Source organism: Selaginella moellendorffii, unplaced genomic scaffold, assembly GCF_000143415.4.
Source record: "Selaginella moellendorffii unplaced genomic scaffold, v1.0 SELMOscaffold_83, whole genome shotgun sequence".
NCBI lineage: Eukaryota > Viridiplantae > Streptophyta > Lycopodiopsida > Selaginellales > Selaginellaceae > Selaginella > Selaginella moellendorffii.
Window position 1 is genome coordinate 195,021 of NW_003314344.1, and position 21,398 is coordinate 216,418.

General features: G+C 48.0%; 6 protein-coding genes across 6 annotated transcripts; 4 read left to right on the forward strand and 2 right to left on the reverse strand.

The window, feature by feature from the left end:
* Positions 1–1,762: 1,762 nt before the first annotated feature.
* On the forward strand, positions 1,763–4,229 carry LOC112341465. Its single transcript, XM_024661590.1, has one exon. The coding sequence runs from the start codon at positions 2,151–2,153 to the stop codon at positions 3,966–3,968; it is 1,818 nt and encodes a 605-aa protein (XP_024517358.1). The 5' UTR covers positions 1,763–2,150; the 3' UTR covers positions 3,969–4,229.
* A 3,545-nt stretch (positions 4,230–7,774) lies between these two features.
* On the forward strand, positions 7,775–9,854 carry LOC9630269 (protein transport protein Sec61 subunit alpha). Its single transcript, XM_024661498.1, has 7 exons — positions 7,775–7,820; positions 7,988–8,351; positions 8,413–8,640; positions 8,697–9,051; positions 9,110–9,240; positions 9,297–9,432; positions 9,494–9,854. Exons 2-7 carry the CDS (start codon positions 8,008–8,010, stop codon positions 9,731–9,733), a joined length of 1,434 nt encoding a protein of 477 aa, XP_024517266.1. The 5' UTR covers positions 7,775–7,820; positions 7,988–8,007; the 3' UTR covers positions 9,734–9,854.
* On the reverse strand, positions 9,798–11,066 carry LOC112341425 (protein OSB3, chloroplastic/mitochondrial-like). The gene is made up of 5 exons (XM_024661500.1): positions 10,646–11,066; positions 10,419–10,560; positions 10,271–10,364; positions 10,126–10,205; positions 9,798–10,072 (listed from the first exon to the last, which is right to left on the reverse strand). Exons 1-5 carry the CDS (start codon positions 11,029–11,031, stop codon positions 9,872–9,874), a joined length of 903 nt encoding a protein of 300 aa, XP_024517268.1. The 5' UTR covers positions 11,032–11,066; the 3' UTR covers positions 9,798–9,871.
* LOC9630270 lies at positions 11,064–13,194 on the forward strand. The gene is made up of 13 exons (XM_024661499.1): positions 11,064–11,090; positions 11,141–11,235; positions 11,283–11,399; positions 11,460–11,566; positions 11,630–11,833; positions 11,902–12,041; positions 12,090–12,190; positions 12,246–12,317; positions 12,373–12,419; positions 12,472–12,529; positions 12,578–12,698; positions 12,753–12,854; positions 12,909–13,194. The coding sequence occupies exons 1-13, from the start codon at positions 11,081–11,083 to the stop codon at positions 12,986–12,988; spliced, it is 1,254 nt and encodes a 417-aa protein (XP_024517267.1). The 5' UTR covers positions 11,064–11,080; the 3' UTR covers positions 12,989–13,194.
* Positions 12,990–13,655, reverse strand: LOC9630271. The gene is made up of 3 exons (XM_002987645.2): positions 13,338–13,655; positions 13,186–13,269; positions 12,990–13,131 (listed from the first exon to the last, which is right to left on the reverse strand). The coding sequence occupies exons 1-3, from the start codon at positions 13,614–13,616 to the stop codon at positions 13,042–13,044; spliced, it is 453 nt and encodes a 150-aa protein (XP_002987691.2). The 5' UTR covers positions 13,617–13,655; the 3' UTR covers positions 12,990–13,041.
* Positions 13,656–17,759: 4,104 nt separating this feature from the next.
* On the forward strand, positions 17,760–20,653 carry LOC9663175. The gene is made up of 5 exons (XM_024661589.1): positions 17,760–17,963; positions 18,024–18,588; positions 18,645–19,700; positions 19,752–20,368; positions 20,422–20,653. The coding sequence occupies exons 1-5, from the start codon at positions 17,777–17,779 to the stop codon at positions 20,607–20,609; spliced, it is 2,613 nt and encodes an 870-aa protein (XP_024517357.1). The 5' UTR covers positions 17,760–17,776; the 3' UTR covers positions 20,610–20,653.
* The last annotated feature ends 745 nt before the right edge of the window (positions 20,654–21,398 follow it).

The window sequence follows — 21,398 nt, forward strand, 5'->3', positions numbered from 1 at the left end:
CTGAGATTGTTCACCTTGCGCGGCCTCTGCCTTTTCATGGGTTTGACCTAGGTTTAGGGGTGATTAGTGGCTTTAGCCTTTGCTAATTAACGTCACTTCAGAGACTATAGATTATTCTCAATACAAAAGTGTGTAAAGTCCACATTCTAAGTGAGTAGCATGGTACTCTAATTTTCTCCTCTCTTTCTCTCTCGCTCACTCTCTCTCTCTGTCTACTTGTTCTCACCTCAATCTTCCCCTGAAAACCTTTATAGATGTATATGCCTTTCTCTCACTTTTGCTCTCTGCTCGTTCCCACTTCAATCTTCCTGCCTCTTCAATGAAAACCTCAACAGACATACATCGACCATGGCTGAAAAAGCACATAAAAAACATCAGGTTGCACTATAACTGTTTAGATATGCACAATTTACATAACATAACAATGTGCCCTCTCTGCATTCTCTGAGTGCTGTACAGACTCTTTCCTCTTCTGCTGCTCAATTCCTCTTGGATTTTTCTGCATTACCTTCATCATGGAGACCATAAACTTAGTTGTTAAGGAGATGATTAAACAAGCATTTTAGGGGATAAGTTTTCAACGCCAAAGGGCATCTAACATCAATCCAAAGTTTTACAAGCTGAGGGTAAAAGAGCTGTAAAAAAATGTGAGAGGCAAGCAGGCCATGTGAGAAGTACCGACATTAGTCGTGTGTTGAGATGACCCGTGTGCAAGAACCACGACAACATCTAGCTTGCAACTTTGCTTGGGTTTGGGGTCAAACAAAAGCGTGTCTTAAGGCCCTTCTAATGGAATGATTAGAGAGGAGTGCCACAAATCTAATTTAACCTCAGCTCATCGCGTACACCATGCCAACTGGGTCTCACTGATTCTTCCACGATCAAACAATTGCATGGGTCGATCGAAATCTAGAAATCGCTTGAGGAGCTCCACCGACGTAGAGTCCCACTCCTTTAAAAACCACAAAAAACTATACAATCTCAAAGACCGTTGAAACCATACATTGCAATAATTAACATTATGAAATTTTGGAATATTTTTCTTTTTCGCGCCACACGCCGCCATTAAGATGGTTCTTTCTTTCACCAGCGCGGTAACTTTCACGCTGTGACGTTTTCACCATCCGTGTAGAACGTCAAGGTAAAACTCACCGCCACCTTTTGTGACCTTTGGCACCCCCTAAAGAGGAGGAAGCCTCGGCCAATGGCTATTGGTGGCAACTTGGCAAGGGCTTTAGTTTTCACACGCGTGAGGGAACTTCATCTCTCTTCCACAGCACACTTTTTACTTTTCACCACTGTGTGGAAGCACCTGATGTCTCTGGTAAAAACCTACACAATGTACCTACATTTTTACATACCTAGACCCCGTTGATTAACTTCCCGGCTGGGCCTTACCATTGGTTTACCCCGGCATAAATTCCTCTGACCGCCACTGGAAGCAGCCGCCAGGGGCGTAAATGCGGCGCCGCGGCGCCTCGACGTAGTGCCCGAGAATATCCTCCGGAATCTCAACCCCGCCCCGCGCATATTCCCTCGCCGTCCCATCCGTCCGATCGCAACCGTTGGATTTCGGCCTCCATATCTAATTATGCTAAAATATCTGGTGGCCGGAGCATCCGGAGCCGTCGATCCTTTGCGCTTTCCAAAACCGGTGCGGCAGATCTTGGCCGTTGGATGGATTCCTGGACGGAATGGCCAGGCTAAACCGAGAAAGAAGGGAAGCGGGGGGCATTTCTTATTTCTTTCGCTCGCGCTGCTTTGCTCCTTTCGTTCGCGCTGTGAATCTTCCTGGCTCGCTCGCGAAGCAATCCTCTTTGGTCTATTGCGGGAGCTCTAAAATCGGTGGCTGCCAATTTCGGGCACTCCAATCTTGCACTCCCAAGTGCTCCAATCGTCAGGTCATCCCTTTCTCAGCGCTTCGATCGATCCATTGCCATTGGCTTCTCTTTTGAGTTCTTGGTAGAGTTCTTTGCTTCTTTCGCTCGTTCTTCCCGGAAGAAAGAAGAGAGGATCCTCCTGTGTTTCTTTGTTCTTCGCGGTGGATCCTTGTTCTTACATGTATCGTCTCGGCTTCGCGACACACCGCTGCATTGGCAGCTCTAATCGCAAGGATTCCAAAGATTCGTTGGCCTGTTCTTCCAGGGATCATGCCGGGATTCGTTGTCACGACTACTAGCGGCGCTGCTACCTCGCCGCCGGCTAAAGCCTCCGCCGCCAAGAAGAAGCGGCAGTGCTTTTGGCTGGAAGCTCCTCTCGCTTCTTGTCACCAATCGGGGCGGGAGGAGGCGATCGATGATGAGATCGATCGACCCAAGAAAGTGCGCGTGATCTGCGTCGACCCGGACGCTACCGATTCCTCGAGCGACGAGGAAGAGAGTGGTGGCGCGAGGCGGCGAGGCGGTGGCGATCGTCCTTGGTCTTGCGCGTTTGATAGCGAGGAGGAAGAGGAGGACGATCGGCTGAGCTACTCGAGCTACTTTAGCGCTCTCAAAGCGCGGGCTTTCCAGCAAGATTTGCGCGGCAGCGCGGCGGCGGAGGAGGAGGAGGAGGAAGAGATCTTGGCGGTGGTGGAAACCGACGAGGATCGTATGGAATCGACCAAGAACAAGGAGGCTTCTTCTCTGACCTCTCAGCAAATCCCCGGGAAGGGCAATAGAGCTTCTGGTGTTGCTACCACGCTCGCGAATCCCTCCGGAGGGACGGGAGCGATCAAGAAGAGGAAGATCAAGGATGGGGGATCGAAGCAGCAGCAGCAAAAGTATCGCGGAGTGAGGCAACGGCCCTGGGGAAAATGGGCTGCCGAGATTCGCGATCCTGTCAAGGGCGTCCGGCTATGGCTCGGGACTTACGACACTGCCGAGGCCGCCGCCGAGGCCTACGATCGAGCAGCGCGCAAGATTCGCGGGCCCCAAGCACACACAAACTTCTCCACTTTTCTCAATGCTCCTCCCGTTAGCGCCACCGCCGCCACACCACCGCCACCTCCGCCGCCACATTCGTGTGTCATTCCCTCCTCGTCTTCCTCGTCTTGCTCGGCGCTGCCCAAGAAATCCTCGCCACCAGCGGCGTTTGTGTGCGCCACCAACTTCCAGTCCGAGTCCGACGAGGCTGTTCTCGATTGCGACGATGATCCAGCTCCGCTACCAGCGGCGGTGGTGGCGGAGGAGCGTGCTAGCGGCGGCGATGATCAGGAGGAGGATCTAGAGAAGGCTGTGAATCCTTGCGCGAGCAGCAGTAGTAGCAATGGGATCACTTGCATCATCAATGCTGCGCAGGACCAGCACCACCACTCGAGTTCCAAGGAGGAGGATCTGGCGGTGGTCTCGAATGACGATGAGCGTTCTTCGATCGGCCAGTGCCAATCCAAGGCCAGCTCCGTCATTGCCAGAAAGCCCAGGATGAAGCTCAAGCCTCGATCGAGCAAGCTTCCCAGCTCTTGGAGCTCCTCTCCAAAGATCGTGGAGAAGGAGGACAAGGCCGTGGACAAGGAGGAGGACAAGGTGGATTGGGCGGCGCTCTCGCCTGTTCGCATTGGCGAGGAGCGCTGCCTGTCGATGATCCAGCAGCAATCGCCAGCGTCGGTGCTGGTGCGCAGTCTCTCGTTCGAGGAGGAGTCGTGGGGGGATTTCATGGATTTGAATCGCCACGACCGCCCTCCTCGCGGCATTGAGGAGGAGAGTAGCCTCTTCGGTAGCGGCGGAGGTGATGGAGGAGCGTCATCGCAGTTCGATGAGATTTTTAGCGGCGCCGCCACCAGCAGCAGCAGCGATGGATTGACGGTGGATTCGTGGGTGAAGAGCGAGAGGGAGCTCCCATCGCCACTGCCAGTGGCGGGCATGGATTTGGAGGAGTTTGGGCTGGGCGTGGACGAGGCTTCGTTTCTGGATGGTTTGCTCGACGATTCGGCTCCATGGCTGGAGCTTGACCTTCCCGGGGATGATTTTCTCATCATGCCGACTGTTTGATTCTTCGAGAGAGCGATCCATCCGCCAAGAGAAAGTTTTGAGTGGGAAGAAAAGTTGGGAATGTTTGCTTGAAAAAGTTTTGTTAGAGGTGGTATACATATTATCGCTAGTATTAACTGATTAATCACTATCAATGGCCATGAGATTCGTGAAAAGCTCGAGCTCGACGAACGCTCTCGCAAGACCATAGGGGCAGATCTTTCTTGCACGACCTGCGGTCATGCGAATTAAAAAGATTTCAAGCTCTTGGATTGGATTGATTTGTCAAACATAAAGGAGTGGAATTTTCTTTGGTTCTTGGCAATTACAAAGGGTTTTTTTTTCCATGCTTGCTTGAATCCGTGTCTAAAGTTAATGTTGTCTTGGCCGAGACCACGGATTCTTTGGCGCATACTAAAATGCCCACGCCTGGCAAATTTTGTGGTGGCAGTGGACGATTTTAGATCTGCTTCTTCTTGCATTGAATCGACGTGCAAACAATAGTCATGACACTCATTCAATTCGATGTTCGCTAAATTGCTAAAATTCTCAGCCGAGAAACCATTGTTTGAGCTTGAGCCTGTTTTAATAACTGCATGCATGTGATCCCTTGTCAAGGTGATGGATGTGAAATTCAAGGGCGGAGCAAGAACCCTAGGCGAGTCACTTGATTGCACGTCCATTTCATATGAATAAGTGGGAGGGTGGCGGATGTGTAAGTGGGAGTAAGGTGGTGATAGCTTAGGAATTTTTGTGGGTGGTCCAGTTTTGAGCAGCAGGAAAACTACAGAGCTCAAAAAGCCTTATGAGATGGACACTTTGAAGCTGGAGAGTAATATTGGTGATGGCGATTGGAGATTTGGAATTTTAACTAAGACTGATTGCTGCCTAGCAGAAATTCCCCCACTCAGCCATAACAAGGGGAAGAGAGATTCTCGAGAATCTAAGGAGAATATAGCTCCTGAATCTAGAATTCCACACAGTTATATTTCATCATTCCTGGGGAAAGTGCGTGAGCTGAGTGATCACAAAGAGCATGGCCAACAACACAACACAACAGAAACACAAAGTTTTATACTATAGAAAATACTTGGGTGGTGTTAAAGCGTTCCAGGCAGGCCAAAGAAGGAATGGCCCCCTCTGGAGCATGCAGAAGCAGCAGCAGTGCTCAGGAGCAGCAAACAAAACCCAAAAAAAATAAATTCAATAATTAAATTAAACTAGAAGTTAATTCTGCCAAAATGGTAGCAAACAATCTTCTATGAAGAGGCGTGGGTTTTTGGGTGGACGAGGAATTGGTCGTCGCCGCGACTGGAAAAACTTAAAGCAAATCTCTGCCAGTCCTTATATTATTGGATCAACACAGCACAGCGCATACCATACAAGTTTTTCCAAGTGGTGTGTTTCGTTTTTGTTGAGAGAGGGGGGCACGAATCTAAAGAAAACAATGTGGTGCTCCCAAACAACTTGTCCGCCGAGATCTAAGTGGTGACGGTCGAATTCGATATCTTAGCAAGATCGCACCATGGGCGATCCATTATCATATTTACTTTCATCCCTCAGTCCAAACCATAATAGAAATGTCATCGCGATTGCAAGACGAGCATGATGTTTCGAGGTTCTTGGCATCGGGATCCCCGAAGAAAACTAATAGATCAAGCCCAGTGCTTAGATAGATCCATCTTATAAACAAAGCCATGGCTAAGAAAAATAGGAATCTTCTAAGTTGCCAAGACTCATATGTTACAAGCTTAAGCGTTTTGCCAGCCGTGTTTGAAGCGATAGATTTACTCCACGATGTCGCCGCTACCGTACGGGAGCACAAACCGAGATCACGTGAGCCACTTTCGTCGCCGTTGACCGACATGACACGTCACTGACACGTAGAGACAAATGGCACCGACGTACAATACGTGGCATTCGGGTCTTCGTTTTCTTGAATGCTCGTCTGCTGCACGATCTCGTGTCGTAAGCCACAGCGGGACGTGCTGAAAGTGAAGTGGATCTCTAACGATCCATTCCAGTCGAGTACAAGTTTGCTCCTTGTCGATCAATCGAATCGTTTCCACTTCTTGCTGCTACAGCTTATAGTTTTCATTTTTGTTGTTTGCCCACGAGAAAATCGGCGAAGAAAAAGTTTTTCCATGCAATGCATGGCGTGGGATGGATCCTCGGACACAGTGACGCGAATATTTTCGGCATTGAATGAAATGGGGGCCTGATGGTGGGCTGCAATAAAAGTGGACATTTTACAATAACATCACATATATAGTATAAGCTATTCCTGTATACGAGTGTACGAGTGTACCACTACTGGAGTCCACACTGACACACCCAAAAGGTTTTTGCAAACGCTCGGAATTCTAAGGAAAAACGCTCCATATTAATTCATTTCAGATTAGCTAGATCATTAGCCAGTAACGCTTGCAAGTTACACACCTCTCTTCCTCAAGAACACTCATGCCGGCGCCTCTCTTGCAGCCTCCTCTTGATTCTTCCGAAACAATCAAAAAAGAAAGCTAAGAGAAATCTAATTCTTCGCTACTCTCAAGCTGTAGGAGGAAAATCTCTTCTCCGGAATCGTTTACTGCAAACAACTATCTAGAGAGAGAGAGAGAGAGAGAGAGAGAGAAAGAGATTGTAATCTTTGGCTCGAACACAATCAATCTCTTGTCCTTGATATCATGGAGGACGGTGTGACCACCCTGGTCTGGGTTTCCATTTCAACCATCAACGTGACAAGGGTCATATAGTAGCAACCTGTGCATATAGCCTCATCAACACACTACACCAGGCTAACATGATGACGTGAACATACGGTCTTTCACACTAGTCTATAGTTCTTCCCATGGCTCCCAGGCAATCAGCTGCAGCTGCAGGATGGTCGCAACTAGAAGAGACCCGGGCCTTCATGAAGGATTACCTACAGGACATCAACCCTGGCGCCACTGGGACATGCACTATATTGCCAATACTGAACTAGTGGAAGTCTAGCTAGCACAGTGCCACTTCGGAGCATTAGAAAACTACAACTCTGAATAAAGGCCAAGGGTCTTCACTCATATATTCCAGACTATGAGTTGAATAGCAGTAGCCAAGATTTTAGCCACGCCAGAATCCCATGTAGATTCAAGAATAGCGCCAGGGATAAAGGAAAAGGAGTATGGAACAAAGGAGTGAAGGTCTTCAAGCTTCCTGTCAATAGGCAAAGATTTCCATACCAAGACCAAGAACAATATCACTATGGGGCATGGAGTATAGAGGTTAAAGCTTGAAGATTGCATGGAGCATGGAGCAGGGGCATTGAAGCTCAAGAGCGGGAAGACATGGACAACAACATTGCGACCACAATGTTCTTCAAAACGGCATTTCTAGATTTCTTGGTCTCATCCTTCATGGTGGGCGCTGTAAACAGTATATGAATGAATGAAATTATTCTAGATCCATATCCATGGAAGACTCCATCTCTATCTGAAGGGAAAATGGACTCTTTTATTCTAGATCCATATCCTTGGAACATGACCGAGATGACTCTCCATCTGAAACTTTCGTGAGTTCCTTCTCAGGGCCTGATGTGGGAATCACAAACATAGTTGGGATGTCAACCTTGGCTTAACTTCTAGAGTTTGGACACCCCCCGATCGATCAAAGAACAGAGCATTGGAGCACGAGATTGCACGAACTATCGCGGACTATTGCGGAAGATCTCGCTCGACCGCCATAGCCAAGAGCTTGCTGCTCGTCGCGAAATGAGAGTGGTCAATGAACTGCAGCCGTGGGTAAGGTAATTTTACAAAGGAGATAAATACCACGGGTTAGAACAGAAATTAGGTTTTAGATCGAGCACAAGGGCTGCGGGGAGCGCCAATTGAAGTAAGTCCCAGCTCGATTTCTCCCTCTCGATCTCTAGATCTAGCTGCCGCTAGCTGCAGATCCGGGCAGCGCCTCTCTCTCTCTCTCGCCTGCTCGATTGGATCGGCGGCGCGGGCTAGGGTTTTTGCTTGTCGCGGTCGGATTTTGACGGAGATTTTTTCATACAGGATCGATCTCTCTCGGCGCCATGGGTAGCGGATTTCGCGTGTTGCATTTGGTGCGGCCTTTCCTCTCGGTCCTTCCCGAGGTTCAAACGGCCGATAGGAAGGTCCCGTTCAGGGAAAAGGTTATGTACACGGTGGTTTCCTTGTTCATCTTCCTGGTTTGTAGCCAGCTCCCACTCTACGGGATCCACTCGGCCAATGGATCCGATCCGTTTTACTGGATGCGCGTCATCCTGGCTTCCAACCGCGGGACTGTGATGGAATTGGGAATTACTCCCATCGTTACTTCTGGTCTTGTGATGCAGCTCTTGGCTGGCTCGAAGATTATCGAGGTTGACAACAACGTGAGAGAAGACCGAGCTCTTTTGTAAGTGTTTTTGACATTTGTGCCTGGTGGCTTCTACTGATGGTTTTGTGGGACTTTGTAGGAACGGAGCTCAAAAGCTTCTGGGTGTTTTGATCACGATTGGTGAAGCTGTTGCGTACGTTTTGTCTGGAATGTACGGCGATGTTCGTGATCTCGGAGCCGGCAACGCGATTCTGATCATCATTCAGCTCTTCTTCGCTGGTATCCTTGTCATTTGCCTGGATGAACTCCTCCAGAAGGGATACGGGCTTGGATCGGGAATCTCGTTGTTCATAGCCACCAACATCTGGTGAGAGAAACCTTTTTCTTTTCAAGCTCTGATTTTTTCTATTGTATCTGTGACAGTGAGAACATCATCTGGAAGGCGTTTAGTCCGACTACCATCAACAGTGGCCGTGGAGCTGAGTTCGAGGGAGCTATCATTGCTCTGTTCCACCTCTTGATCACGAGAACTGACAAGGTCCGAGCACTCAAGGAGGCTTTTTACAGGCAAAACCTGCCAAACGTGACAAACCTCTGTGCCACCGTGATCGTCTTCCTCATTGTCATCTACTTCCAAGGCTTCCGCGTTGTCCTTCCCGTGAGATCCAAGAGCGCTCGTGGACAGCAGGGTTTCTATCCCATCAAGCTCTTCTACACTTCGAATATGCCTATCATTCTCCAGTCGGCGCTCGTCTCGAACTTGTACTTCATCTCTCAGGTAAGACGTGACTTCGCTTTAGTTCTCGGTTGAAACTTCTTTTCTGGTTTACTTCCAGCTCCTGTATAGGAGGTACAGCACAAACCTTCTCGTGAATCTCTTGGGCCAATGGAAGGAGTCGGAGTACTCGCACAGTGGTCAGCTTGTGCCTGTTGGAGGGCTCGTCTACTTCATAACTCCGCCTTCGAGGTGAGCTACAAAATCGTTCTTTTTTTTCACTTGATTTGACAAGGATAAACTTGCAGCTTGGCGGATATGGTGACACACCCCTTCCACGCTCTGTTTTACCTCACTTTCATGCTCACGGCATGCGCTCTCTTTTCCAAGACGTGGATTGAGGTTTCTGGTTCCTCGGCTAGAGATGTGGCCAAGCAGCTTCGGGTAAGCAAGAACTTTTAGCTCGTAACTCGATCTTTCTGACTTCTCTCCCCGGGAATTGCAGGAGCAACAAATGGTCATGCCCGGACACCGAGAAGCCAACCTCCAGAGGGAACTCAATCGCTACATTCCAACCGCGGCGGCCTTTGGTGGTATTTGTATCGGAGCTCTGACGGTGGTGGCCGATTTCATGGGAGCGATTGGTTCTGGAACTGGAATCCTCTTGGCCGTGACGATCATCTACCAGTACTTTGAGACATTTGACAAGGAACGGGCAACCGAAATCGGGCTGTTCGGGTTTTAAGCTCGCAACTTCACCGGAAGAAAAGTTTTGGAAAAAGTTCCCTGTAACTCGTGAAAGAACCAACTGATGTGAAGTGCAAATATTTCCTCAAAAAAAGATTGCAAGGCCTCGAAGTTTACTATCTACATTGCTACTTCTTTACCAGGGATTATATCCGCTTGATTCTTCCTCGGTGGTAGCAGCGGTAGTGCTCGCCGGTGTTGGTTTAGAGCTTTTTAGGACTCCTTTAGCTTCCAGATCGGCGATTTGCTGTGTAACGAAGGAAGGAGTGTAGTAGCCATCGATCCAGAGCCCCTCACCGTTGCTCTTGTGCTTAAAGTCTGGTGCCTTTGGATTTCTCTGGCAAGAAAAAGAAGTTTCGATCGTGTGATCGTGTAAAAACTTGGGTGTACCTTGTTGTCACGATTGTCGTACCAATCGTTGGGACTGGAGAAGAACAGCTTCCACGATTTCTCAGCGGCTAGTTTTTTCTCTGCTAGCAACAGCGGGAGGAAGCATTCAGGCTGGAAAGGAGGAAGAGTTTCCAAGCAAAATTACCTGTTGGTCCTGGTTTGATGGCTGTAGCTGTTGGTAAAGGTTGGGCTTTAGAACCGTATAGATCGTCCACGAAGTGAAGGTCTGATACTTCCACCTGATAACAGAAGCAATACCAAAATGAAAAATAACTTCTAGAAGATCTTTCTACCTTCCAAAGAACTTGAGGCCCTTCGCCAGTATTCGGATCCATTTTCTCCACTAGAACACGACCACCAACGTGGATTCTATCTCCTTTTCTAACGTGTTGAGCAGCAATCTCTGCTAGATCGTTTTGAAACTCCAAGAAAAACCTGTGAGAAAAAAGAAAAAAAACGTATACAGAGAGAAGCTTTTCTCTTCTTTCTCCACTGGAAGAACTTCTAGAGATCGGCTTACCAGGATGGATCGCCCTGTGGAGCCTTCTTGACGCTCAAGCTCGAGGTAGCAACGATCGTTCCATTGTCGAGGTACTTGATGTCGGGATTCACTCCCACGCTGCCGATCAAATGGATGGTGTTGGCGAGGCTCTTGTCATAGCCCACCGACGAAGGCCGTGGGAACTGGGGCCTGGAATCGCCCTCTGCCGGCTGCGCCGCGGCCTTTGCCTGCCGCGCCGATCCAATGCTGCGTGTTACCACCGCTCGCAGCGGCTTCAATCCAAATGCCTCCGCGGACTGTGCCGACGCGAGCCTGGCCGTGAGCGCGAAGAAATGCCGCTGCCGGGGCGCCGCCAGTGGGGGAGAGAACGCGGCAGCGCAGCGGATTCGCAGGAGACACGCCATAGCCGATTAAACCCTAAACCCCCGCGATATTTTAGGGTTCTAAGGAAAAATGCCTGTAGGTAAGGGCGCGAGGCTTTGATCGTCCCTGTTGTGACACGATTTCTCGCAGATCTTCCTGGATTTTACTTCGACATCGAGCGGAATCGGTACTTCCCGATCTCGCGGAAGCCGGAGGAAGCGCCAGCGCCGGCGGCAACTCCAGAGGCATCTATTTGGTATGCTTTGCTCGGATTTAATGGGAATTTTACCAGGCTGGGAAGAAGAAAGTCATTCCGATTCCAAAGCTACTGCTCGACAGGGAAATCTTCCCAAGGAATCCAGTGTTCTTCCGACGATCTACAGTGGAAACATTCTCAGTTCGTCCTCAGGTATTTGGATTCTTTTTTTTTTTTCTTTGTTTTCATTGTCTCTCGTGTTTGTGTCTACAGACATGGAGATATGGTGTCATTACGCCCCAGTGCGCTGTGGGCTGGGGATATTGCGGCTATTTCGAAAACAATGCAGTGTTCATGGGTAGTTCTCAAGGAGCAGCCTTGTAAGTTTTCTTCCAAGGGTCTGTTCTTTCCTCTCCAATCTCACACTTTTTTTTTCTGTGCAGTGTTGTATCCGAAACACATTGTCGTCGTCCAAACGATCGTTTCTCAATGATAATCCATCCATTGCCAAAGAACGAGTCTCTGCTAGAGCCTGGAAGGAGACCGCCATCTCTCGCTGTAAATCGCTCCCTATGCGCCGGTGGTTCTTCCATGGTTACTGCGATCAAGACGCTGTCAACCAAGCAAAATCCACACAAAATCGCAATGTATGGTGTCTTGTACCTTCTTCTTTCGTTTCTCTTTCAGCTACTTATCTGACTGAGTTTCATCCCAGAGTTGCAAGGCTGGGAAATGCTACTGGCGGCAGCTTGCAAGTACTCGATCTCGATACTCTGGCAGTCACAGCCGATGTGAGGATAAACTATACAGTGTGGACCGCGGACATGTTCCCGTGCGGAACTAAAGCATCAATTGGTAAAGCTCTTTCTCTGTCATTGCGCAAGCTATTATTGATCTTCACAGGAACGCACACCAGAGCTGGGGTGGTGAACCTGCAAACTGGGCAGCGAAGCTGGATATATCACTGTCCCCACGACGTTTTGTCACAGAAAACCGATAGCACCGTAAGCTTGCTCTCCGTTGCCTTCCTTTTCTTTTCCTAGTTCGATTGACTTGCAGGGAAATATTGTCGTGTGTGGATTCCGGAATGGCTGCATCTTGTCACTTGATATCCGCGAACGGCGGTTTTGGGTAAGTCAAATGCTTGTGCTTCGATTCTATCAAGCTCACTCCCCCCTTATTACAGAAGATGGATTCAAGGAACAGCATACGCATGAAATCATCCGTTTGTAGGTAGAGGTTCTGCTTTGACATGGAGCATTCTTTTAATCACGGATTTCTTTAGCTTGCTGCTGCTTCCATCGGATGAATCTTACGTGGTAGCCAGTGACATGAGCGACAGTGTAAGTCTCACTGCTTTCGGTTTTCAACAGCTTTTATTATTTGGTCAGATTCGGCTGTGGGATCGGCGTCTTGTGGGAAGAGGATGGTTGCGTTCCTTCGAAGGACATAAGAACTCGTTTTCATCCCTGCAGCTTGGCATAGATCCGACTGGAACGGTTCTTATGTCAGGTTTGAGATAAAATGGAAAACGGGCATGAGATGGATGGTTTCCGATCGTTTCAGGATGTGAAGACAATGCTGTCAGGATCTGGAGCTTACGAACTGGCAGCCTGTTACACACAGAAACTGGTATCAGCTGCACACCGGCGAAACTCGTCTTTCGAGGTACTTGTAGGAAGTTTGATCAAAAGCGGAGCTCAACCTTTTGAAACTCACTAGAATCCGATGACGACGAACTGTGGAGTACATGGCTTGCTTCCCGCGATGAGCTAGTCTACATGCACGCATCATCGCTATAGAGACTTAAAACGGTGGAGCTTCTCTTTCTCTTTCCTGGAGAACAACTTACAACTTACAAGCGTGTTCTTCCGGCAAGCCTCGCTGCTGCCAGGAGATTGAGGAAATTCATGCCGACCACCACTGCTCTCGCATTGAACCGAGCCTGGAATCCCAACTCCAAGTAAGATAAACATAAAAAGGAATGACAATCACTTACTTCTTCTAACATGTCTTCTTCCTCCTCGTCGAGCATTCCCTCTTCTGTCAGACCATAGCCATCGCCAAAGCATTTGGGTGTTTCCTGGGCTCCAAAAACGCGAAACTTGAGTAACAGAGACCGAGAGAGAATTTTTGGATTGGAGAAGTTACCGCCGGAGGTTGATCATCGGTTTCGTAGTAGAAGCTGTTTGAGCGGCCAGTGAGAACGGACTTTGCGAGGGACAGGGCCTTGTCGGCGGCTACTCGAGCTTTGCGCATCCACACGGCATGGCGGATTTTCCTCTTGGTTTTGGAGGTTCGCTTCTTGGGCACTGCCATGACGATGGTTGCCATACCTCTCTTGCTTGGTGGAGTCGATATTGGGCGAAATCGCAATGTGGTTGCTCCTCCCAGTCCCTGGCATGGTGCCATCGCCATGACCAGCGCCATTGCTACTCTATCTCTCCAAAAAATAAAACCCTGCACAGTTATATCAAGGTAGAGTTTACCTTAGTTGACTTTTGTTGACCGGCGTGGTGATAGTCATAGTTGATGAGGCTGAGGTTCTGGATGCCAATGCTTCTAAGGGCGACAGATCAGCTGTCGAGCTTGCTTCAGAAAGTTCACGTCTCGGAACTTTCTTGCAAGCGAAATGGTGATTCAATCTCAGCAGGGATTTTTGGATGTAAGAACAATGTTTTTTTCCTCTGGATTCCTTAGCCAACTGATCAGTCTTGCAGGACGAGTAATTACACTTAGATGAACAAACTGTCCACTCTAGGCCACCTCCCTCAGTGGCAGCAGGAGAGAGACTATTTTGCTGGGCTGCCTTGATCGAGCAAGTACCTGCAATAGTGCATACACTGTCAACCCTTCAATGTACGTCCTCGTGATGTATGGAGTTATGTCTCCGCATCGTTAATTTTGGGATCCCCAACTACAAACCTCTCGTCCTGTTCCATCATGCTCACTTCTGAATGGCAGGCGGATGACAAGCTTGACAGTCTTTCCGCAAGTGAAACTCCGATGCTGGACATTTCTGCTGTAGAAACAAATAACTTCACCACACTTCATCCTTATCTCATAGCAGGTTGGCAATTTCCTCATCACTAAGCACGGCATTGAACAATATCGCTTGTCGGTCTGCAGGATGAGTCGAAAACCGCTAGCGAAAGAGGGTGGTCACTGATGATTCCGGAAATTTGCATCTTCTTGCGATCCAAGCTCACAACCGTTTAATGTTCGACCTACTGAAGCTATGTCTTCTTCTGCTTCTTTCAAATAACTGAGCCAACGGTTTTGATTTAACCAAAGTCAAGAGCGGATATGCCTAGAACATTGTTCGAGTATTATATCACTCCTCAGTTGGAGTAGCAGCCTCCTCCATGGCACGGAAGAACCTCTTCCACGACACGTAAATCCCCTCGGCGATCATGGCAGTGAGATCGTCCGGGCTTCCCAGCTTGTCCGAGTAGAACACCGGAAGATTGTAAAGCGTGTCCACCTTGTCGCCCAAATGATCCGCGCGCTCGAAGCAGTGAATGTAATTCTCTCGATCCACAAACGGTGGATCCACGCCGTCATCCTCCGCATCTCGATCTTCCAGCAAAACATTTGGATGTGGAGGCCCAATGCTCCTCACCGCCGCCGCCAAAAGAATCCGCCCAATCCTCCCATTCCCATCCCTGAAGGGATGGATTGCCTCAAACTGGTAGAAGAGCTGGCCGCCAAGCTCCAGCAGGGCATGGCAGCGCTCGCCCACGTCACCAATGTCCCGGAATATCCCCGCCAGCGAGAGGTTACAGTCACGCACGAGCTCCGCCAGCTCGGCCGCCACGCTGGCGGGCCGCCGGAACATCCGCCAGTATCCCACGCTCGTCCGCGTGAACGCATCCTCGCGTCGAATCCTCCCTGCGATCTCGGGCTTGGACGTCGCCAGCAGCATCTCGTGCGCGCGAGCGATCCCCTCCACGCTGAATCGCGGGATCTTCTGATGGATGACGCTGGCCAGCGCGAGATTGAGGCATCGCATCACCTCTGCGCGGCGATCGTCGTGGGGGGCGGCGGCCAGATGCTCGCCGCGGCGCACGGCGTCCAGCGTGAGATCGAAGCTTTCGTAGCCTTCTTGTTCGATCCTGTTGGCCTGGAAGAGGAACTGGGCCAAGCCCTGGATGGATCCGTACGACGCCCCGCCCCAGCGCCTGTGGAGCTCCGGCATCGCCTCGTACCTCTTGCAAAATCCGGCGATGGCGGCCACCATGTCGCTGGTGCTCATGCGCGTCTTCCGCCAAAACGGGCGCTCCGTGTAGATGAGATCCCTAGACACGTCCCTGGATTCGTTCCCCACTGGAGCTCGGCGCGTCTGGATCGCGCCTCCAGCGCCCCATATCAGCCCGCCAGCATCCATAGCCTTGACCTAATTCTATGAAAATTTTGATTTATGACCTAACTTGACCTTATTTATAAACACATGTGGAGGTCGTTTAACTAAGTTAAAAAATATTATTTTCTTTTACCTTTCTTTACTTTCTGGGGAAAGGTTGTTATGAATATTTAAAATATTCCATTAAAATATTTTTTAGTTTTTCTAAGTTTAAAAGATTTAACCTGATGTGTTTGGAACGTTTGTGTGTTTGCTCTATAACTTTGATAAATTTTTTCTCTAGTTTCGAGAAAATGTACTTGCTTGAAGTGTTTCCATGAGGAAATAAATCTTTTCTTTGTTATTGCACTGAATTTTCACCGTTCAGGTAGGAAGTCAAGCTTTTGCAGTGACCGTGTTTTAACATAGTTTCTCTCCCATGTTTCTCAGGGCAGTCCCTAAAAAGAGAAGACAAACTACTTGCTTTTTCTCATACACAGTTTCCAGGTTATACTCTCTGCAACGGTTTAACTGGTTTTTTGTATTGTAGAGCTTGGAAGATCCCTTGGTGGCGGACTCGGTTCTGCGACTGGTCTCAATGGAGCTTTGGCACAGCTTGTCTCCTGGTCGTATAAACGTACGTGTTTAATCAGGTGTCTGCGTGACATTTTCTGATTTGATTCTTCACATGAGATAGCGTGCCTCTTCAAGACGTTAACGTCGAGACCTTTCTGATCGTCAAGCTCAAAATCCGCATAGAACTGAAGTAAGTCCACGGGTTTCCGGAAGAGCACTCCTTGAACAACCGCCAGATCTTTTCCGAATCTTCAGAATACAGGGGTGAGTGACAGCACCGATGACTACGAAAAACCAAAGCCTGGCATCTGGCTAAGAAGATCAATTAAAAACTCTACAGAGCACTCACAAAACAGAAGAGCCGATGCGTCAGTTTCACTTCCCACAACAGCACCATCTAGAACCTTGAAAGCACTAGTTTAGTACGTAAAATTGTACCATCGATCCACTTTACCTTTCATCAAAGATGGCAGAAACCGTACTTCCAGCTTTCTTCTGCAGCCTCCGCCATGGCTTAAGAAGCTTTTCGTCGTGAAAGAGCTCCATGCAATTTTATTCACTCGTTTCAACTCTTAGCATTTAACCAGGAGCCCAAGGGTTGTACGAGGAATACTAGTCAATTTGAGACTGACTTTATGTGCAGCTTAAAGAGATGGCACTGTGGAATGCCGGGGCGTTAAACAATCGCAAAGAATTGACAAAGTGTTTATCGAAGCTGAGCGTTCAAGAATTAAAAGATTTGGTCTGCAACAAGGTATATATAAAGCGCTGTACGTGGATTTCATTTCTGACATTTTCGTGCACAGTTGATGCTGGGAACAGATACTTGGGCAGACAGGGTGATTTTTTAAAAGAAGTTCTAGTCTCAGCCTTTGAGAAAGGGATTTCATCAATGGTCTTCCACTGTATCCTACTGAGACCGTGATGTGGGATGAAAGTTTGGTGCCAAGCGTCAACTACACCGGCTAGGCAAGCCACTTCTGAGCAGGAAACTTGAATTGCATAGTTTTCCCAAGATATTGTAACATCCATGGTTGATATTTGTTTGCAATATCAAGACTGCGGTGGAATGGTAGGCAGATCAAAGCAGGATGTGTGGGCCGTGAGCCTCACACATCCTGATTGGTCTCGATTGGTCTCTATGAGAGATCCTCTATAGAGTTTCGGCCACAATGTTTCATCGACTTACCAGAAATTGATGTCTTTCGGTTTGGAACAGGAAGGAGAGTTTGTCCCGGTGCAAAGCTTGGACTTGATGCTGTCCATTGCGCGATATTGGTGATCCAGCAAAACTGAACATGGATCAAACATATTTTGGACTGGTATGTCAAAAGAGTCAACGGCTATCCCGATACCCAGGCTAGATTCTCATGTTTACTAGAAACTTCAGGCTTGTTTCTTCCATAAAGTTTGTTTATTCCTAGAGTTTCTCCAAATATCACTTATATTTTACATGGTTTATAAATTATGATTTTTCCACATATCAATACATTGTTATAAGCAAGAGTCATCCTCCAAAAATAGTCATAGTAGCATGAGATGGAGCATATAGTTCATAATGGAGATGTACCTAAACCCTGAAAACTTTTAGGCCGTCGATTAGGCCCGATCCTGACCGTCCGTGTAGTACTGTTTTGGGGTTTAGAGTTCTTGGGTAGGGTTTGGACTCCGTATGGAAGGGTATGTGAATGTAGCTGTGCCAGGAGGGAGTTCCAAGGCTTTCAGGGTTGATAGCTGTAAAGAAAGTGTCCTATCGCGTCTTGAGAAGCTGTATGGTGTTGGAGATCTACTCGATGCTGAGGGTTTTCCCCTCATAGAGGAAAGGTTGCACGCCGGCAGCTATGTCTACGCCATTCAAGGTATGTGCTAAATATTGTGTTTTCTTTGTCCTGATAAACTTGCGGTTTCGTTTTAACCAGGGCCAGAGCATGTCGTTGCAGAGCTCTGCCGCATCTATGCTGACCGTTTACGGGAAGCCCGAGATGTCACTCTGGAGAGGAACGCCCTGAGAGAAGATGACAGGCTTCCCATGGACGGCCTAGGTGATCTGCAGATACCGAGAGCTGATCCGGGGCTCTGCTTTCCAATTGTCGGCAGGCATGAGACACTCTGTTCGCTGGTGTATGGAGCTGTTTTGGCGTTCCGAAACTTCACACGGGCCAATAAGTGCAGTGCCTCCGTGGATGCGGGTCTCAGGGATCCTCACTTCAACGCATTGATTGCGTATCCTGGGGCAGGCAAGTCTACCATTGGCAGGGACTTTCCTGCTGTTTTCAGGAAGTTTTGGACGTCGGGAGATGCCATTGAGTTTCTCAAGTCGCGGAAGCTGCTGGTGAATCGTGATTTCATTCAGATGGTGCAGGACTCTTTGGGTTATAACTTGTGTTTGTATCACAATATCCACGACCATCAAGGGGGTCTACTCTATCCCGTTGAGAGGAAGCTAGCTTCCTCGAAATCTTTTGAGCAGATTCTGGCATTAAGGTATGGAAATGTAGTTTCTTGTTTTCTGATTGTTTTTCTGATGCATGGAGGTTCAGGCTTCTCTTTGCGGCTGTTTCCAAGCCTGTGCCCACTCTGTCGTATGAAAGTATGCTACAGTCTATTGCACACATCGCCACGAGGATTACTCTGAATGACGTGCTTATTTTCTTCCGTAAAGCCGTGGAGACATCCCCATCCCACCAGAGGCCGATTCTCGTATCACTATTCCTCGACGAAATTAATTGTGCCGAGCATCTTGGGAATGCCTCCTGGCTGCAGGAGGTATTATCGTCTTATGTTTACTCCTTCCAAGCTTCAAGGGAGACAAACGTTTTACTTGTGGTCACTGCATCAGATAAGGCTGCGTCCTTCAGGCTGGGAAAAACTCCACATATTCCGATTCCTGTGTCCGCTCTGAAGGCCGAGGATGCTGTTACGGTTGTTACAAACTTCTTTAACAGGCTTTCTGTTACACTTGGCCGCAGCGAGAAATTCTGCCCGAGCAACATACTCAAACTCTGCATTTCACTTATTGGAGGGATGCCCCGACACTTGGGATACATGATAAGGGGAATGCTTACCAGCGACCCATCGGAACGCATCTGCGCAGCAACACTCTTACAGACCGCTCAGGAGTTCACCACTGATATTCTCATGGCAACTCTGAAAAATACAATCTCTCTCACTTCATGGAGTATCGACAAGTATGAACACGGTACTGGTTTTGCTATACTGCTAACTGCTCTGCGGCATTCTCTGCTGGGTACCGTCATCTACAGGTCGGACCCGGTTGTAGACAGCAACGACATACGTGTGATCCAATTTGAGGACAACTCTTGGGGCGCTTTAGAGCAGAAAGGGCTAATATCGTTGCAGCTTGTGGATTCCAATGCTTCACTTGAACCTGATCAGTGGCGCTGTCGAGCACACTTTCCTCCCTTGCTTGCTCTCGCAATGCAGAGCGGCAGTAACGACTATTTTACTCCTTGTTTCCCATCTGCTACAGAGCGAAGATTTCGTGGACGGGAATTGAGCGACTTACAATTCATAGCCTTTATGATCTTTCTTCTGAAGTCACCCTTATTAGAAGAAGGATCACCTCATGTGTTCAGGTAAAAAGCTTTTCTCTTTATGCAATTTCGGTGACTAAGATGATTTTGCAGGCTGCGAGATATTGTTCCGTGTGTTTGGGATATTCATAGGGAGCTGGAGTCGCTAGTTCTACCTTATCCAGATGAAGGTCGGGTTACGCCGTACAGGACAATGGACCACGTTACTGGAGCTGCTCTACAGGCACTGGTTTTGCGTCTAGGCCCCAGGTTTTCTCTGCTCGCCAGTGGGAATTCTGGTTTGGATTCTGTGCACGTTCTTGACAACTTCCTCATTATCACCCACACAAGGTCGTCTGATGATGCTAAAGAACAACCACAGTCAGATGCTGCCACGATCTTTTGGACATGTCTCTCGGACTTGACAGGGGTAGCTCGTCTGGAGCATTTGACAACCGCTGACTTGGACGAGTTCGGGCCTGTGCCTACAGATTTACAACAGGAGGTTCAGCAGTTGTGTGATAACATTGATTTGGACGAGTTCGGGCCTGCGCCTGCAGATTTACAACAGGAGGTCCTGTCACGCAAGCGGTTGCGTGACAACATACCTTCATCTCCAGCACCCTCGAGTGGACCATCCAGACTCACCCGTTCTAAACGAGCATCAAAGTTGAGGTATGATAATTTTGTTGGGATGCATGAAGAAGTCGACTATCCAACACAGTCAGCAGGTATTTTATTTTGTTTTCTTAGCTCATTTCTGTTTATTTTTTTCCTTTGGCAGGATGCTATGATCTATCAAATATTGTTTATATATACTCTTCCGACCATTACATAGAGCAGTCGGAGCGGTCGAAGATCATGAATTCCCAGAATCCGTTGTCCAGAAGGATTGTCATCAGGCAGGCTGATTCAGCAGGCGTTCTGGACATGCTGTCCGAGGTTCGCCATTTATCTCCTCTTGTAGTTTGACAACACTACCATCTAATAAAGTCGTCTCGACGCTACTGTTTCCGTATTAGGTCTTGCTACATTGCAGGGATGGAGGACAAAAGGCTGTTGCTCTTCACTATCAATGTTGGATCTCGTTTCTCAATTTTGGTGTCTTTCATTTGAATCATCTCCTCCAGCTGCAGCCATGGAATTCCTGGGTCCATTCCACTGCTGCAGCAGGTCCTGGTGGGACTGATCCTGTGGAGCTTAGGCACTTTGTTGCAGCCAGAGAGTCTTGAATTTTTCTTCCAGAATCCATTCATGTAGGTGCGGGTCAGGTTTTGGTGAAAGAAGGTGGGATTTTATATGACAGGTAAGAATATTGTCCACGGAGGTTGAAGTTGCTACCAGGCAGGCAACGTTGTGGCATTGGGTGAGATTAGTTCCATTTTGTATCATTCTCCCATTTACCATTTCACTTCCGAGGTGATTTCCTTAGTCTTATGTCATAAGAACCACTGGCTCTTTTAACAAAAGCTTTATTACTATCAGTTTAATCTCTACGATTAAAAATAAAAAATTATTAATATATATATAGACAATTATATATTTATATTATATATAATATATAAATATTATAATTGTCTTTAGAGTTATCAATTGTTTCCCATTCTAATCTTATCAAAGGGAGGAAGGATTTTTAAAAAATATATTAGACTTGTAAATTATATTAATCTATATCTTATAAAAATAATTCCTCATTTAATGTAGTTATAAAGAAATATTATAATTATATGTAAACAACTAAAAGGAATGGTCTGGGAGAAG

Bases quoted from the DNA above. Each gene is read 5' to 3' on its own strand.
- LOC112341465 (XM_024661590.1), top strand. From the start codon at position 2,151: ATGCCGGGATTCGTTGTCACGACTACTAGCGGCGCTGCTACCTCGCCG.
- LOC9630269 (XM_024661498.1), top strand. From the start codon at position 8,008: ATGGGTAGCGGATTTCGCGTGTTGCATTTGGTGCGGCCTTTCCTCTCG. The intron at 8,352-8,412 runs GTAAGTGTTTTT...GGGACTTTGTAG, and splicing joins AGAGAAGACCGAGCTCTTTT to GAACGGAGCTCAAAAGCTTC. The intron at 9,433-9,493 runs GTAAGCAAGAAC...CGGGAATTGCAG, and splicing joins ATGTGGCCAAGCAGCTTCGG to GAGCAACAAATGGTCATGCC.
- LOC112341425 (XM_024661500.1), bottom strand. From the start codon at position 11,031: ATGGCGTGTCTCCTGCGAATCCGCTGCGCTGCCGCGTTCTCTCCCCCA. The intron at 10,365-10,418 runs GTAGAAAGATCT...TTCTGTTATCAG, and splicing joins GGCCTCAAGTTCTTTGGAAG to GTGGAAGTATCAGACCTTCA. The intron at 10,206-10,270 runs GTAATTTTGCTT...TGTTGCTAGCAG, and splicing joins CATCAAACCAGGACCAACAG to AGAAAAAACTAGCCGCTGAG.
- LOC9630270 (XM_024661499.1), top strand. The intron at 12,318-12,372 runs GTAAGTCAAATG...CCCTTATTACAG, and splicing joins TCCGCGAACGGCGGTTTTGG to AAGATGGATTCAAGGAACAG. The intron at 12,699-12,752 runs GTTTGAGATAAA...CGATCGTTTCAG, and splicing joins TGGAACGGTTCTTATGTCAG to GATGTGAAGACAATGCTGTC.
- LOC9630271 (XM_002987645.2), bottom strand. From the start codon at position 13,616: ATGGCGCTGGTCATGGCGATGGCACCATGCCAGGGACTGGGAGGAGCA. The intron at 13,270-13,337 runs GTAACTTCTCCA...TTTGGAGCCCAG, and splicing joins CCGATGATCAACCTCCGGCG to GAAACACCCAAATGCTTTGG. The intron at 13,132-13,185 runs GTAAGTGATTGT...TTGGGATTCCAG, and splicing joins AAGAAGACATGTTAGAAGAA to GCTCGGTTCAATGCGAGAGC.
- LOC9663175 (XM_024661589.1), top strand. From the start codon at position 17,777: ATGGAAGGGTATGTGAATGTAGCTGTGCCAGGAGGGAGTTCCAAGGCT. The intron at 17,964-18,023 runs GTATGTGCTAAA...CGTTTTAACCAG, and splicing joins CTATGTCTACGCCATTCAAG to GGCCAGAGCATGTCGTTGCA. The intron at 19,701-19,751 runs GTAAAAAGCTTT...ATGATTTTGCAG, and splicing joins GGATCACCTCATGTGTTCAG to GCTGCGAGATATTGTTCCGT.